The sequence below is a fragment of the Phocoena phocoena genome, chromosome 19 (assembly GCF_963924675.1).
Source record: "Phocoena phocoena chromosome 19, mPhoPho1.1, whole genome shotgun sequence".
NCBI lineage: Eukaryota > Metazoa > Chordata > Mammalia > Artiodactyla > Phocoenidae > Phocoena > Phocoena phocoena.
In genome coordinates this window covers 3,006,551-3,019,474 of record NC_089237.1, presented here as the reverse complement: position 1 = coordinate 3,019,474, position 12,924 = coordinate 3,006,551, and the positions used below count along the sequence as shown (strand labels likewise).

The 12,924-nt window shown below is 42.8% G+C and overlaps 1 protein-coding gene across 1 annotated transcript; it reads right to left on the bottom strand.

Annotated features, from left to right (window-relative positions):
- Positions 1 to 8,913: 8,913 nt before the first annotated feature.
- KCNJ2 (potassium inwardly rectifying channel subfamily J member 2) lies at positions 8,914 to 10,197 on the bottom strand. The gene has a single exon (XM_065896809.1). It carries the CDS (start codon positions 10,195 to 10,197, stop codon positions 8,914 to 8,916), a length of 1,284 nt encoding a protein of 427 aa, XP_065752881.1.
- Between the last annotated feature and the right edge of the window lie 2,727 nt (positions 10,198 to 12,924).

Genomic DNA, 12,924 nt, shown 5'->3' with positions numbered 1-12,924 from the left:
GCTCACTGCCTTATCTTGGTAAATCTGTGCCTCGCTTCAATTAAACCTTACAGGAAGACTCCTGCTGGAAAAGTTCAAATGTTTCAGAATAGAAGGGAGAAGAGAGCTGTACACCAAGGCAAAAGTACATACGGTATTTATCATCCAACACAGCTCTTTATATAATTACATCCTGGTGCACGTTTTATTTTTGGTTCTTGAATAAAGTCACTCAGATTAAATTAAGGAGTATGCAGGAGAAGGTGCTTCGATGCTTCTTTCCGTTTCCATGGCAACCCTGGGGCATCTTCTTCAGCTGCCTCATTGACTGGATGTGCCCAAGTGATGCAGGCTGTAACTTTCAGCGGAGCCTGCAAAGGAAGGGAGGACACCTCTGACCACCGAGAGCTCATGGCAGGACTGAAGAAAACCTCGGCACGGAGGATCCACTTTCCTTAGTTCTGTTTTTTTTTAATAAACTTATTTATTTTTTATTTTTATTTTTTGGCTGTGCTGGGTCTTTGTTGCTGCGTGCGGGCTTTCTCTGGTTGCAGCGAGTGGGGGCTACTCTTCGTTGCAGTGCGAGGGCTTCTCACGGCGGTGGCTTCTCTTGTTGCGGAGCATGGGCTCTAGGAGCGCAGGCTTCAGTAGTTGTGGCTCGCGGTCTCAGTAGTTGTGGCTCGCGGTCTCAGTAGTTGTGGCTCGTGGGCTCTAGAATGCAGGCTCAGTAGTTGTGGATCATAGGCTCTAGAGTGCAGGCCCAGTAGTTGTGGTGCACAGGCTTCATTGCTCCGCGGCATGTGGAATCTTCCCGGACCAGAGCTCAAACCCGTGTCCCCTGCTTTGGCTGGCAGATTCTTAACCACTGTGCCACCAGGGAAGCCTCTCTCCTGAGTTCTTGTATGAATGGTTGCCATCTGAGGGTGCTTTGCCAAGTGTTGTCAGGGATGTGTCCACACTTGCCTTTGAAATGTCTCTATTGGTAAATAATCTGTTTTCATGGGTCTAAGTGCCTAATGCAGCTGTTCATATATTTTAAAGGAAACTCCTAGATGCTATTTAGTGAAACATGCTCTCTTTGTTTGCAGGATCAAATAAAACGTTGCTTAACTGGGACTTTAGACATACAAGTGTTTTAGCAAAAATTTGAAAAACAAAAGCCAAATAGAACGACACAGTGTGAGATGCGATTCATTTGTTTGTTATACAGCAGGGAACCCAGATACTTGCCCAAAGGCGAGGATAATTTCACAGACCTAATCTAAGCAGTGTCTGGGGTCAGAGCGGTCATTTAGCGGGAAGAAGTAAAGGAACAGCATCTTAGGGGGCAAAGTTTTTACAAAACTACCTCAAATGATTCCCAATAAGGTGTTGCAGAAATATTTGAATCCATGGTCACAACCCTGGAAAAATATTTAATCAAGTGAAGATCTCTGTGCAGTGCCTAATAAGTCATAAGTATTCAACAATTGGTACTTATAATTATACAGAGACTTTCTGTATATAAAACTCAGTTTTAAGACAAAATGAATATACAATGGTACCACCCTTTTTCCAAACTGTGTCCTATTGAAGACAAAATCCATACAGAAAGTTTTGAGTAACCAGTACCATATAATAATTCCTCAATAAATTTTTGGTCAAACTGAATAGAATTTTCTAGAAGTCAAACCCATTAACAGAGTCAACCATTCAGAATGTAATTTCACACTTGAAATAAAAAAGGTCTCTGAAAATTAGTACCATCACCACAAAAACTCTACGCTCAAGCCAGGTCTTTTGTGTCTCACCTGTACCTTTCTGGCTATTATTAGTCATATAGTCTTTATAATGGATTATCTGATTTCCTCAAAACAGCAGAGAGAAGCAAGAACCTAAATGGGGTCTTCCCTGGTGGCGCAGTGGTTGAGAGTCCGCCTGCCGATGCAGGGGACGCGGGTTCGTGCCCCGGTCCGGGAGGATCCCACATGCCACGGAGCGGCTGGGCCCGTGAGCCATGGCCGCTGAGCCCGCGCGTCTGGAGCCTGTGCTCCGCGACGGGAGGGGCCGCAACAGTGAGAGGCCCGCGTACGGAAAAAAAAAAAAAGAACCTAAATGGTGCTAAGGACAAAATAGTAGCTGATTGTTTAATGGACAGACTTCAAAGCACACCCCACCAGGAAGAGATGCACCTAGTAGCTTGAACCACATAAGGAAACGTTAAATAATACACACTATTTTTTGAATGAGGCAGAGAATTGTATAATATTTTAGCAAACCATTCCTCCAAAACAATGAATGCCCTCGAGGCAATTTCAGTTATTCCAAGAGAACCACTTATGTGTAATTATCCATCATTATTATTCTTACTATTTAGTAACACTTGTGCTGAGTCTGGCTCACCTTTTCTCTCTTCACTTTCCCAACACTTGTACTCCTCTAGCCTCCAAAGCAGATGACTGACTTTTCCAGTTCTAGGACTGCCCGTCTTGCATCCTGGGGAAACCCTGTGTCCCAAACAGACCAGGACAGCTGGTCAACCTATTCCAGAGCCAGGTACTATGATGGTTTTATTCACCCATGCCTTGCAGGTATCACCTTATAATTATATAAAAATGTTTAAGTCATTATAACAAACCTCATATAGTGGCTCAAATCATCAGGTCACTAGGCTGCTTTGCTCACTCAAAATGCAAAAAGCTAGGTTTCTCTTTTTATTTCGTTTCTTTTAGTTGGGGAAAGCAAATCTGATTGACGTAGTCAGTGTTTCGAGCTTTAATATGGAAATTTCTAGAGAGAAACATGTTTTCTTCTTTGTGAGTATTATCTAGAGGTTGTTGCTTAAAGAGGCTGGAGTTGGGAGGCCTTGCTTGGCTTTCACTGAAAAGGCCTAAGCAGAAAACCTCTGAAATTCTACCCTCGCCTTTTCTTTTTGTACAATTTAATTTTCTTTTTTTTAAAGTAGAGGTGGGACTCATATAGCACTCAACCTGTTGCCTGGAGTTACCATCCTGTATCTTGTTTAATGGGACCAATCACCAAGCGGATCATGTTACACCTTTGGCGGCCCACAGCTGGAGGAAAGCAGAAGTGTGTGATGTGGTGAGGTGCCTGCCGTTTGGTTAGTAACAGAGCTTTGTGGTTTCACCTCGGGACAGACCTCAGCGATTCCTAGTTAACTGAAATTAATCTGAAGTTTGAAATTTACCTAAATCCCACAACTGATGCTTATTTGTAATTAATCTACCTTTGTGAGTTGTCCTCTCTCCTCAGGAACCAAGGGAGCAATTGCCAAGAGACTCACTTTAGGGCAAAAGACACATAAATTGAAAGTGAGGGAACAGAAAAAGGTTTTCATGCAAATGGAAATGACAAGAAAGCAAGTATAGCAATACTCAGACAAAATAGACTTTAAAACAAAATTTATAAAGAAAGACAAAGAAGGACACTATATAATGATAAAAAGCTCAGCCCAGCGCTAAATGGCCTCCGTTTATTTTTTTAATCGAAATCTAGGTGATTTACAACATTGTGTTAATTTCTGCTGTACAGCAAGGTGATTCAGTTATACACATATGTACATTCTTTCTCATATTCTTTTCCATTATGGTTTATCCCAGGAGCTTGAATACAGTTCCCTGTGCTTATACAGTAGGACCGTGCTGTTTATCCCTTCTATATATAGTAATAGTTTGCATCTGCTCACCCCAAACTCCCAATCCATCCCTCCCCCACCTCCCCACTTGGCAACCACAAGTCTGTTCTCTATGTCTGTGAGTCTGTTTGTGTTTCATAGTTAAGTTCATTTGTGTCATATTTTAGATTCCACGTATAAACGATATCATATGGTATTTGTCTTTCTCTGTCTGACTTACTTGACTCAGTGTGATAATCTCTAGATCCATCCATGTTGCTGCAAATTAAATGGCCTCAGTTTAAAGCTCAGCTCTAATACTTACTAGCTGTGTGTGCTTACACAAGATACTCAACCTCTCTGGGCCTCAGTGACCTCATTTCCTTTTTTTTTTTTTGGCTGCGCCGCATGGCTTGTGGGATCTTAGTTTCCCAACCAGGGATCAAACCCGGGCCCTCTGCAGTGGTAGCACAGAGTCCTAACCCCTGGACTGCCAGGGAAGTCCCCTCATTTCTTAAATAGGGATAATAATCACACACACTCCACAGGGCTGCTCTTAAGATTAAATTATTCAATACTCATAAAGAATGTAGAACCATCTTCAAAACCTAGTAAGGGCTTTGTTAAAAGAAAAATATTTGTTAAAGGAAAAATATTAAGGAGCAACCCATATTTCAGGATGGGGATTTTCCTCAGTGTTTCCAATGGTGGAAAACAGTTAAGCTATTTGAAATTTGCCAGAGGAGCTGACATTTTCTCTGAGACCACAGATCCTTGGTACCTTGGTACCCTGAAACGCTCTATAGCTTAGTGGATTAAACTAAATTTAGAAGCACATAAAACCTGAATTTGAATACCCGCTCGATGATTTATTAGCTTTCAAATCCAGCCTCAGTTTCTTCCTGTATAACAGAGGTCAATAAATTACAGACCATGTGCCAAATCTGGCCCTCCAGCCGTTTGTATAAGTAAAGTTTTATTGACAGACAGCCGCACCATTTGCTGTTGTATTCTCCGTGGTTGATTTTGTAGTACCAGGGCAGAGCTGCATAGTTCTGACAAAGACTGTTCCACAAAGCCAGAAATATTTACTATCTGGCCTTTTAGGGAACATATTTGCCAACTCTGATCTATTACACGAGAATATAATAACCTGATTTGGTTTCGGGGGAATGAAATAATAGAAAGCCAGAACCCTACCCAGTTAGGCTCAATAAAGAGTAACTCCTGTTGTCAGCACAGAGACTCAAAATCTAAACCTTACACGTTTTGTTAGTTTTGTTTGCTTGTTTCTCGGTCTTTTCTATCTAGGCCATTCTGTCCAGAAACAAAATACAAGCTTGACTTCCTCTTACTTGGATTAAAGTAATCTGCCCCCCACACCTGTTTCGGTGATTGGTTCTATTTATCCAAACTATCAGGGTTTATGCCCTCTTGTTTGGGAACCTTTGCTTTCTATCTCAGGGATGCTACGGTAACCATACAGGGAGCCCAAAGATTCTTGCACTGATTTGTTTTCAATTTTTAATTTTTTATTTAGAAATAATAAAATAAGACATAATATATAAAAATATGTACAATCCATGGTTTGTGCAGTACATTAGGAAGACTTTAGATACAAAAAGACAGCAAACGGGAAAATAATAACTCTCACGATTGTCAAAGGCCGGGATTGTTCAATTCACCGCAGCCCCAGAGCTGAAACCCAACCTAACTAGAAAAGGGATTCTAGTTGGGAGTGAGTGACTATGCAACACTTTTTTCTTCTTCTTTTTTTTTTCTCACCTTAACATTATTGGACACAGAGTGAAAAAACACTCACTCTGTTTCTCAGAACAAGCTTTTTACCTTTACTGAGTGGCTTATCATCCAATATGAACCGACATTTGTTTTTTGTAAGAGTGACGTGATTTAGGGGACAGAACTCATAGAATAAACATCAAGGTTTGAGGTGGGAGTTGACAGGGAAGAAAGGAAGTGAAGGGAAGAAATAACGCATTGATAGAATTGAAAAAAAAAAAAGATAAAACAAACTTTCACCAGGAATTTGTAAATGGTTTCAGAGTTATGGGTGACATCCTTAAAATGTCTGATTCAAGTATACTCTTAGAGGGATAGAAAACTATTCCTTTCTCAATAATCAAAATAGAATTTACTTTGTCTACCTTTTCTTTAAAAATAGGATAACCAGGAATCTAGTCCCCCTCCCAAAAATATAATGCCCATCCAGATATGGGCAAAAATTCTTTAAAAGGGAATAATTCCTAAGCAAATTCAGTGGGGGTTTGCTTGTCACGGAGAAGCCAACACAGATCCCGGAACAGACCCCAGATATTCACAGTGAGTCTCTTCAACCTGCATTCTAATGACATGTGTGCACTAATTAAGGAAACCCAGTCAATGACAAATGTTTTGAAGGTAAAATGCAGCAAAAACAAAAACCGTTGTGCATTACCTGTGTCTTGGCTCTTGACAAAAAAAAAAAAAAAAAAATTGCCATTTAAAGCTTGACACTGTGAAAATACTAATAACTAGAAAAAGCTTTCAAATCAACAGTCCATGCTGAAATAAATAACAGAAGAACATAGCAATACGAACCTTATAAGGCTGGTAAATATTTGCTAAAACCATGCTAACCGGTAGCATATAGGTACTAGCTCTCTGAAATGGCTGCAGTGAAATCATGCTTTCTATGGCAACTTTTTTCCCTTTACATTTCTATTTACATGTGGCTTTAAATATGAAAATATCTGATAAACTTTATAAAATGTACAATTTAAAAACATAGCTTCTGCAAAATTTTCTTGAAAAAAAAAAAAAACAAACCTGTGCACCAGAAATTTTAGATTTTTTTTTCTCTTTTTCAGAAAGGAGTTGCAAGAGTTCCCTCCCTCATTCTTGCCCCCTACCCACCCCCTTTCAAATATCTCAAGTCTTTTTAAGTGGCAGAGCTGTGTGATGGGAAGGCGCCTTTTCTGTGGTCACCCCCATTCTCCACTGAATCATCATTTAATTTACAGACCACTGAATACTCTTTGGTTTGATTATTTTCCTTTGCAAAAATATCGAAGTAGCAGCAGCTGAAACCGTCAGCATCCTCTGTCAATGGCCGAACATTTGCCATTTACAGAAGAATGTAAATTCTGTATCCACGCAATCCCTCCAACTCTCTAAACAACTTCCCTAATCTGCCTTTAAGTTTGGACTTAAAATAACATCCACTTGCTTGATATCTCTAACTTGGTTTCAGTGAAAATAACTCCACAGTGTTCAAACCCATCGACTCTGAAGGCTGAGAACAGCAGAGACTGTCCGATTATTGCAGGCACCGCATTCAGATATGGCTGTTCAAGAACCAGAGACCATCACAGACAACAGTTTACAAAATACAGGATTCTAGAACAAGCTGTTTTTTAATGGCATACAGGGATATAATACCGTAAGAGAGTTGATTTTGAGACGCCAATTAAAAAGAAAAGTCAGCAACCCCAGAATTCACAAATAAGGAACTTTAAACCAAAAGAGAGTTCCATTACGTTGAGCTAGAGCGGAAAACAAGACAAAACAAAATGTTTCTAGCAAGTCAGGCAGCCAGGCGGGAGAGGCTTCTGGAAAACAATGCGCCCTAAGTAGCCTGCTCTAGGGCTCCACGGGCAAAAGGGGTCAGCTCGGATTCAGTCATGAGCGCGCATCCATCAAGGGGAAAGGACCCTTTTAGATCATTATCTCCTTTACTTGTGAGTCTCTTAGAATTTTTATGGCTCTTGTTGACCCTAAATTACTGAGACATTTTCATTCCTACTCTGTACCATTAGGAAAAAAAAAAAAAAAAAAAAAAAAAGCAATGTTCCCCTCCCTCCTGAATACTTGAGCTGATGAGCTACGTCAAAATGGCTCTTCGGCATCTTCCCACCTTCCCACTTCGGCATTCACAGCCCCCTCGTATGCTGTAGGACTCAGTCCAGACAGCCTGATCGTAAGAGCCAGCCTAGAGGCCAGGCGTGGCATCTTTTGGAAGATGCAGTTAAGCTGGAGATGTACCAGCTGTCAGGGCAAGGAATTCAGCCACAGGGGTATAAAACCTATTGATCTTTCAAGCTGGATGGCTCAGCGTCAAGGATGCCAACTCATTTCAACCTAGGTCTTGTCTTCTGGAATAAATTTTGGAATGTGCAAAAAATGGAAAAACCCAGAAAAAAATCTAAGGGCACATCACCGTCTCTCAACGTCGTATGCGTTCACCTGGCTAGCACCACCTCGAAGGAAAGAAAAGATGTTTATATCGCGTGCGTGTGAACTTTTCTTCCCCTGTCTTCTTCCTCCTATAACGTGAAAGTTACATGAAGGAACAGAGACGTAAAGCACGGCACTTACTCGACTGTGTGTGTGATGTTCTGTTTTCTGAATAAGGTGCAAAAGGAGAGGGCAGTTCATGGTCTTGCTGAGGTTCAAAGTTATTGTCTCTTGATTTCAAGGCAGCCGTGGGGCTTTCTTTCCTTTTTAGTATAAGCTCCACTGTGCAAAAATGTGCATTCTCTTTGGTATTTATTTCAGGTAGTCTAACTTAAAATTTGAGATCACCCATTAACATCATGGAGAAAAAAAAAAAAAACCAATAACAACAACCCAGAGGCTACCATTTGGCTAGTGTTACATAATGCCCTTATGTAACCGGAAAGAGATTGACAGAGAGAGACAGAGAGAGACAGAGAGAGAGAGAAATCAATTCTAGCAAACAAATTACTGGCCTCAAAAAATCAGGCTCCCGTTTTGGCAACTAACAGCCAAATACCTGCCACTTTGAAGCGCATACCATGAGCTCTCAAGAAAGTTCAACACTGACTTTTTAAATTACACACAAGAAAAACTACACTGCAACAGTACAACGTGTGTTCGTGTAGTTAGCAGCTTTTCAAAAGTTAAGGCAGAGTCTTGCCTTGAAAACATTTAAAAATGTGATGCCATTTAAAAACATTCTTGTTCCCTAAAGAGAAGCATTCTGGAGACGTCAAATACCCAACCAACCAAGGCTTGCCTGCAAGTTCAAGTTTGGTATGAAAACACAAGACAAGACATAAACATCCCATAACTTATTCTACAACGTGTTATGTGCCATCGGGTCACGGGGGGGCAGGCATGTTTAGTGCTTTAGGTTCATCTCTGAGCCTACAGTCTTTCTTTGAAAGCATCGTGCTAGCCTCAGTCCCTCGTGGTCACTTGTCTCAAACCACCTCTTCACCAGTACCGTCGTCTGCGTAACTGCTTTGGGCCTTTGACCAACAGACTGCGTTTCAAAGTAACTATTCCCGAGGAGGAATTAGTCATATCTCCGACTCTCGCCGTAAGGGCCTGGGCTCTAGGGGTACACTTGCCTGGTTGTGAAGGTCTATGTCAGGGGGTGTGTCCGTACTCGTGCTCTCTGGGACCCCGTTTTCACTGTCTTCTTCCTCTTTGCTTGTGAGGGCAACCTCATTTTCATAGCAAAAGGAATTAGCGCTGGAGAGGATGTATTTCTTCTCGGCTAAGTCCCTAGCGCTACAAAGGGGAGTGTTGGGTACTTCGTAAGTCTTGTGGAACCTCGAATAGTCTACTTTGTAGTAATGCTTCTCCTCGAAGAGGACGGGCTCGTAGCGGTGGCCCCAGAGGATTTCGTTGGCCAGGTACGAGCTCCGGCACTGCGTGGTCATGGCCGTGGCTTCCACCATGCCTTCGAGTATCACCACGATCTCAAAGTCCGCGTTGTCGATGTCCTGTTTGCTCAAATCGTATAAAGGGCTGTCCTCGTCTATCTCGTGGACGATGGTGATGGGGGACACCAGAAATATGCGGTCAATGCCGCTGTCAAAGCCGACGTTGATGTCTATTTGATCCAGGGGGATGTACTCCCCTTCGGAAGTAATCCTGGATTTGAGGAGCTGTGCTCGCACGTGAGCTTCCACCAGGTGGCTTTTCCGAAGGTTGCCCACCCGCCACATCAGACAGAGCTTGCCATCCCTCATGGCGATCACGGCGTTGTGGCTGAAGACCAGGGTCTCGTTTCTCTTCTTGGGCTTGGCCATCTTGGCCATGACCGCGCCAATGATAAAGGCGTCGATGATGCAGCCCACGATGGACTGGAAGACCACCATGAAAACAGCCACGGGGCACTCGTCTGTGACGCAGCGGAAGCCGTAGCCTATGGTGGTCTGCGTCTCGATGGAGAAGAGGAAAGCGGCCGTGAAGCTGTTGACCTCGGACACGCACGCTTTGCTCTCCTTGGATGCGTCCAGGTCCCCGTGGAGCAGCGCTATCAACCAAAACACACAGCCGAAAAACAGCCAGGAGAGAACGAAAGCCAGGCAGAAGATAACCAACATCCACCGCCAGCGGATGTCCACACACGTGGTGAAGATGTCCGCCAGGTACCGTTGGCCCTTCTCGCCCACGTTGATGAACTGCACGTTGCAGTGGCCGTCCTTCTTCACAAAGCGGCTCCGGCACTGCTGTCGAGTGTGGACTTTACTCTTTCCGTTCCCAAAGCCATTGGCCACCGCCAGGGTGGCCAGCTTCATGCCGTCCTCCTCCGAAGAGACGATGCTGTAGCGGTTGGTGCGGACGCTGCCCATCACTTCTGCTGTGGACGCCAGCGCTTCTGCTTTGGAAAACAGTCTGAGTTTTTGCAAAACCCTTTGGAGAAACAGGTTTGAATGTTCAGTGAAGACCCACACACACAGAAAAGAAGGAGAGATGGGGGTCTCCAAGAGCCTTAAGGTTCTTTCTACCAAGGTCTCTCTCCTGGCGTGCAGAGTCACCCTAGTAACTCAGCTGACATCCAGAGAACAGGTCCTACCAAAAAAAAGAGAGAGAGAGAGAGAGAGATCGTTCGTTACAAAAGAAGTCATGGAAAAATGAAGTCTACTCCCTAAGGCAACATTTCCTAGCCAGACACAGGGTCAGATATAGATAAATGTCCTCTACGTTGAATTACTGGGTTTTTCGTTTCCTTGTAGCCCCAGAGAAATAGACAGAAAAGAAAATGTTTTCTTATATTATTTAGAAGCATGAAGTCATTAAACACAGAAGAGTTAGTTGTTCGTGACAGTCTTTCAGCTGAATTCTCAGGTCTCCCTTCCCCTATTTTTTGCCAGCGATCTGGAATATTCTACTTTACAGAGCTACCTCTCTCCTCTTATTCTCTTCCTTTGCCTTCGCTACTTGCTGGGGGTCCCAGGTGATTAGGCAGAAGAAAGACTTTCTAACTCCAAGGTTTGCCATGAAGCTTTAAGAACGCGGACATGTCGGGAGAGCATTTCGCATGAACGCAGAACGTTAATATTAATTGAACAGCAGGTGCATGTTGAGAGAATATGAGAGCCCTTGATGACAAGTTGAAATCCAAAAGCACCGACTATTTTGTTTAAAGGATAAAACTGAGCAGACAGCCCTTCTAATCATCTGAAAGGGATCCCAGTTTCTGGAGACTGTTTGGGCTTATTCCGTCACTTCACACACTGAAAGCGGCCACTAGGCAGAAACGCCTGATAACATCTCTGTTAGCGCAAGTGATTCTGACTTGAAGACACAGGTTTACTCTGGAGGATACAGAGAGATCCTGTTGCCTAGCAATGAGAGTCCTGAAAGTCTCTGGAGATGGGATTGTCATGTGTGATGACAGGCTAGGAAGTAAGCACCTTTGTGCCCAAGGACCAGGTCTTTAGCGGATTGACATAAGGCTGGAACTCATTTCGTGGAAGTCCAAGTCTATGTTTTCCCAAACAGAGACGACTTTGCAGTAGTAAATCATAAGGGTCCCTCAGCTGACTTTTCACTTCCAGTGCCGCTGCTTGCTCTCTGTTCCTATGGAGAACGCACTCACCTTTACTTAATGAGAACAAATAGTAGTTTTCAGCTTTCTCCTCCTGCTCCATCTCTCCCCACCCCGGCCCAGGTAAAACCCACCCATTGACTTTGACTTTCCAATTTTGCTCCAAAGAAACTCGTTTTTCCTGGACTCACAAAAGCCTAGGAGAAAGTCTAGGGTGTCTTGTTGACCAAATACAAATTAAAAAAATGAATATAGCACAGATCTGAGAAATAAAAGTGATGCTCGACTTTTCAAACCACCAAATCTCTCTCCTGTATTAAAGGGGTCAATGAACAACAGATGGACAGGATCAGAAATCTGTCGAAGCCCTGATGACGAAGACTCCACTTTTTCTTTCTCCCCCCAAGCCACATTCAGATTAAGCACTTAACAGAACCACTGTTCAGCCAAGCCAACTGCAAACAAAGAGAGCAAATCATTGATCTGTTTCGGGCACCCCCTTAAAGAGAGGCAAGGTGCATTGTCTTTGAAAATGTCTTGTTACAGTCTTTTCACTTCTCCCTTTTTATCCAAGTTATTATGCAAGAATGCGCCCCAACACATTTTTCCTGAGATTAGTCATCTGTGAAAATTGCAATGTGTGTTACACTTTGGCAGCTTTTGACACCTAAGTGTGCCTGATTTGAAAGTGCCTTTGAATTACTTTATAAAAAGAAGTTGCTGTGCCTTCCCAGCCTTCCACCTGCTTCAATGTTTTGTCTGCTTCCCCATGAAGTTTGTACTTGGACAAAAGAAACAAGACTCCTATTCCTCAGGGTTCTAGATCCTGGACACGGAAAGAATTTTTTTAAACAGTGATTTCAGCTCACTCGGCCCGTATGAAGTTGCCAAGCATTTCTACACAAAAACAGAGATCACGACATGACACTGAATGCAGGTGCATTTTCCAAGAAGGGGGGGCGAGGGAGGCCTCATTTAAATAGTGCTTGTATCCCTGAGCTCTGTGTGACTTCAGAATCTTATAAGCTGACACCAAGAAATTCCCTTTTCATGATTCAAAACAATCCTTCCATCTGAGTTACCATCAGGGCCCATGAGTAGACAGTCTCAAATTTCTTCTGACTTATTTCTGCACTCTTTCCAGATTAAAGCATAACAACCATATGAAATCTAAAGACTGAATTACGACTTTCCAAAAATCTTGACCCCAGGACATTAGCGTGAATTCCACAAAACACACACTACCAGCTTCCTACGAATAGCTTTCCACATTTAGAATCTTGAAAAGAGCCTGTATCGAGCAACTATTATTGTCTTATTTCCATTGCTAATGACAGGATTTGTTCCATATGTGGAGCATCATTTAGAAATTCTACCATTTCTGCCTGGAGAGGGGGAAAAAAGGATTTTTTTTGGCAAAATGGAAACTTTTGTCACTTCCAGCAGGTATGCTCCGAAACAGATTTACGTGTGTATATGTGCGCACACACATGATGTGCATTCAGACTCTGGTGGAGCTGCTGATTAC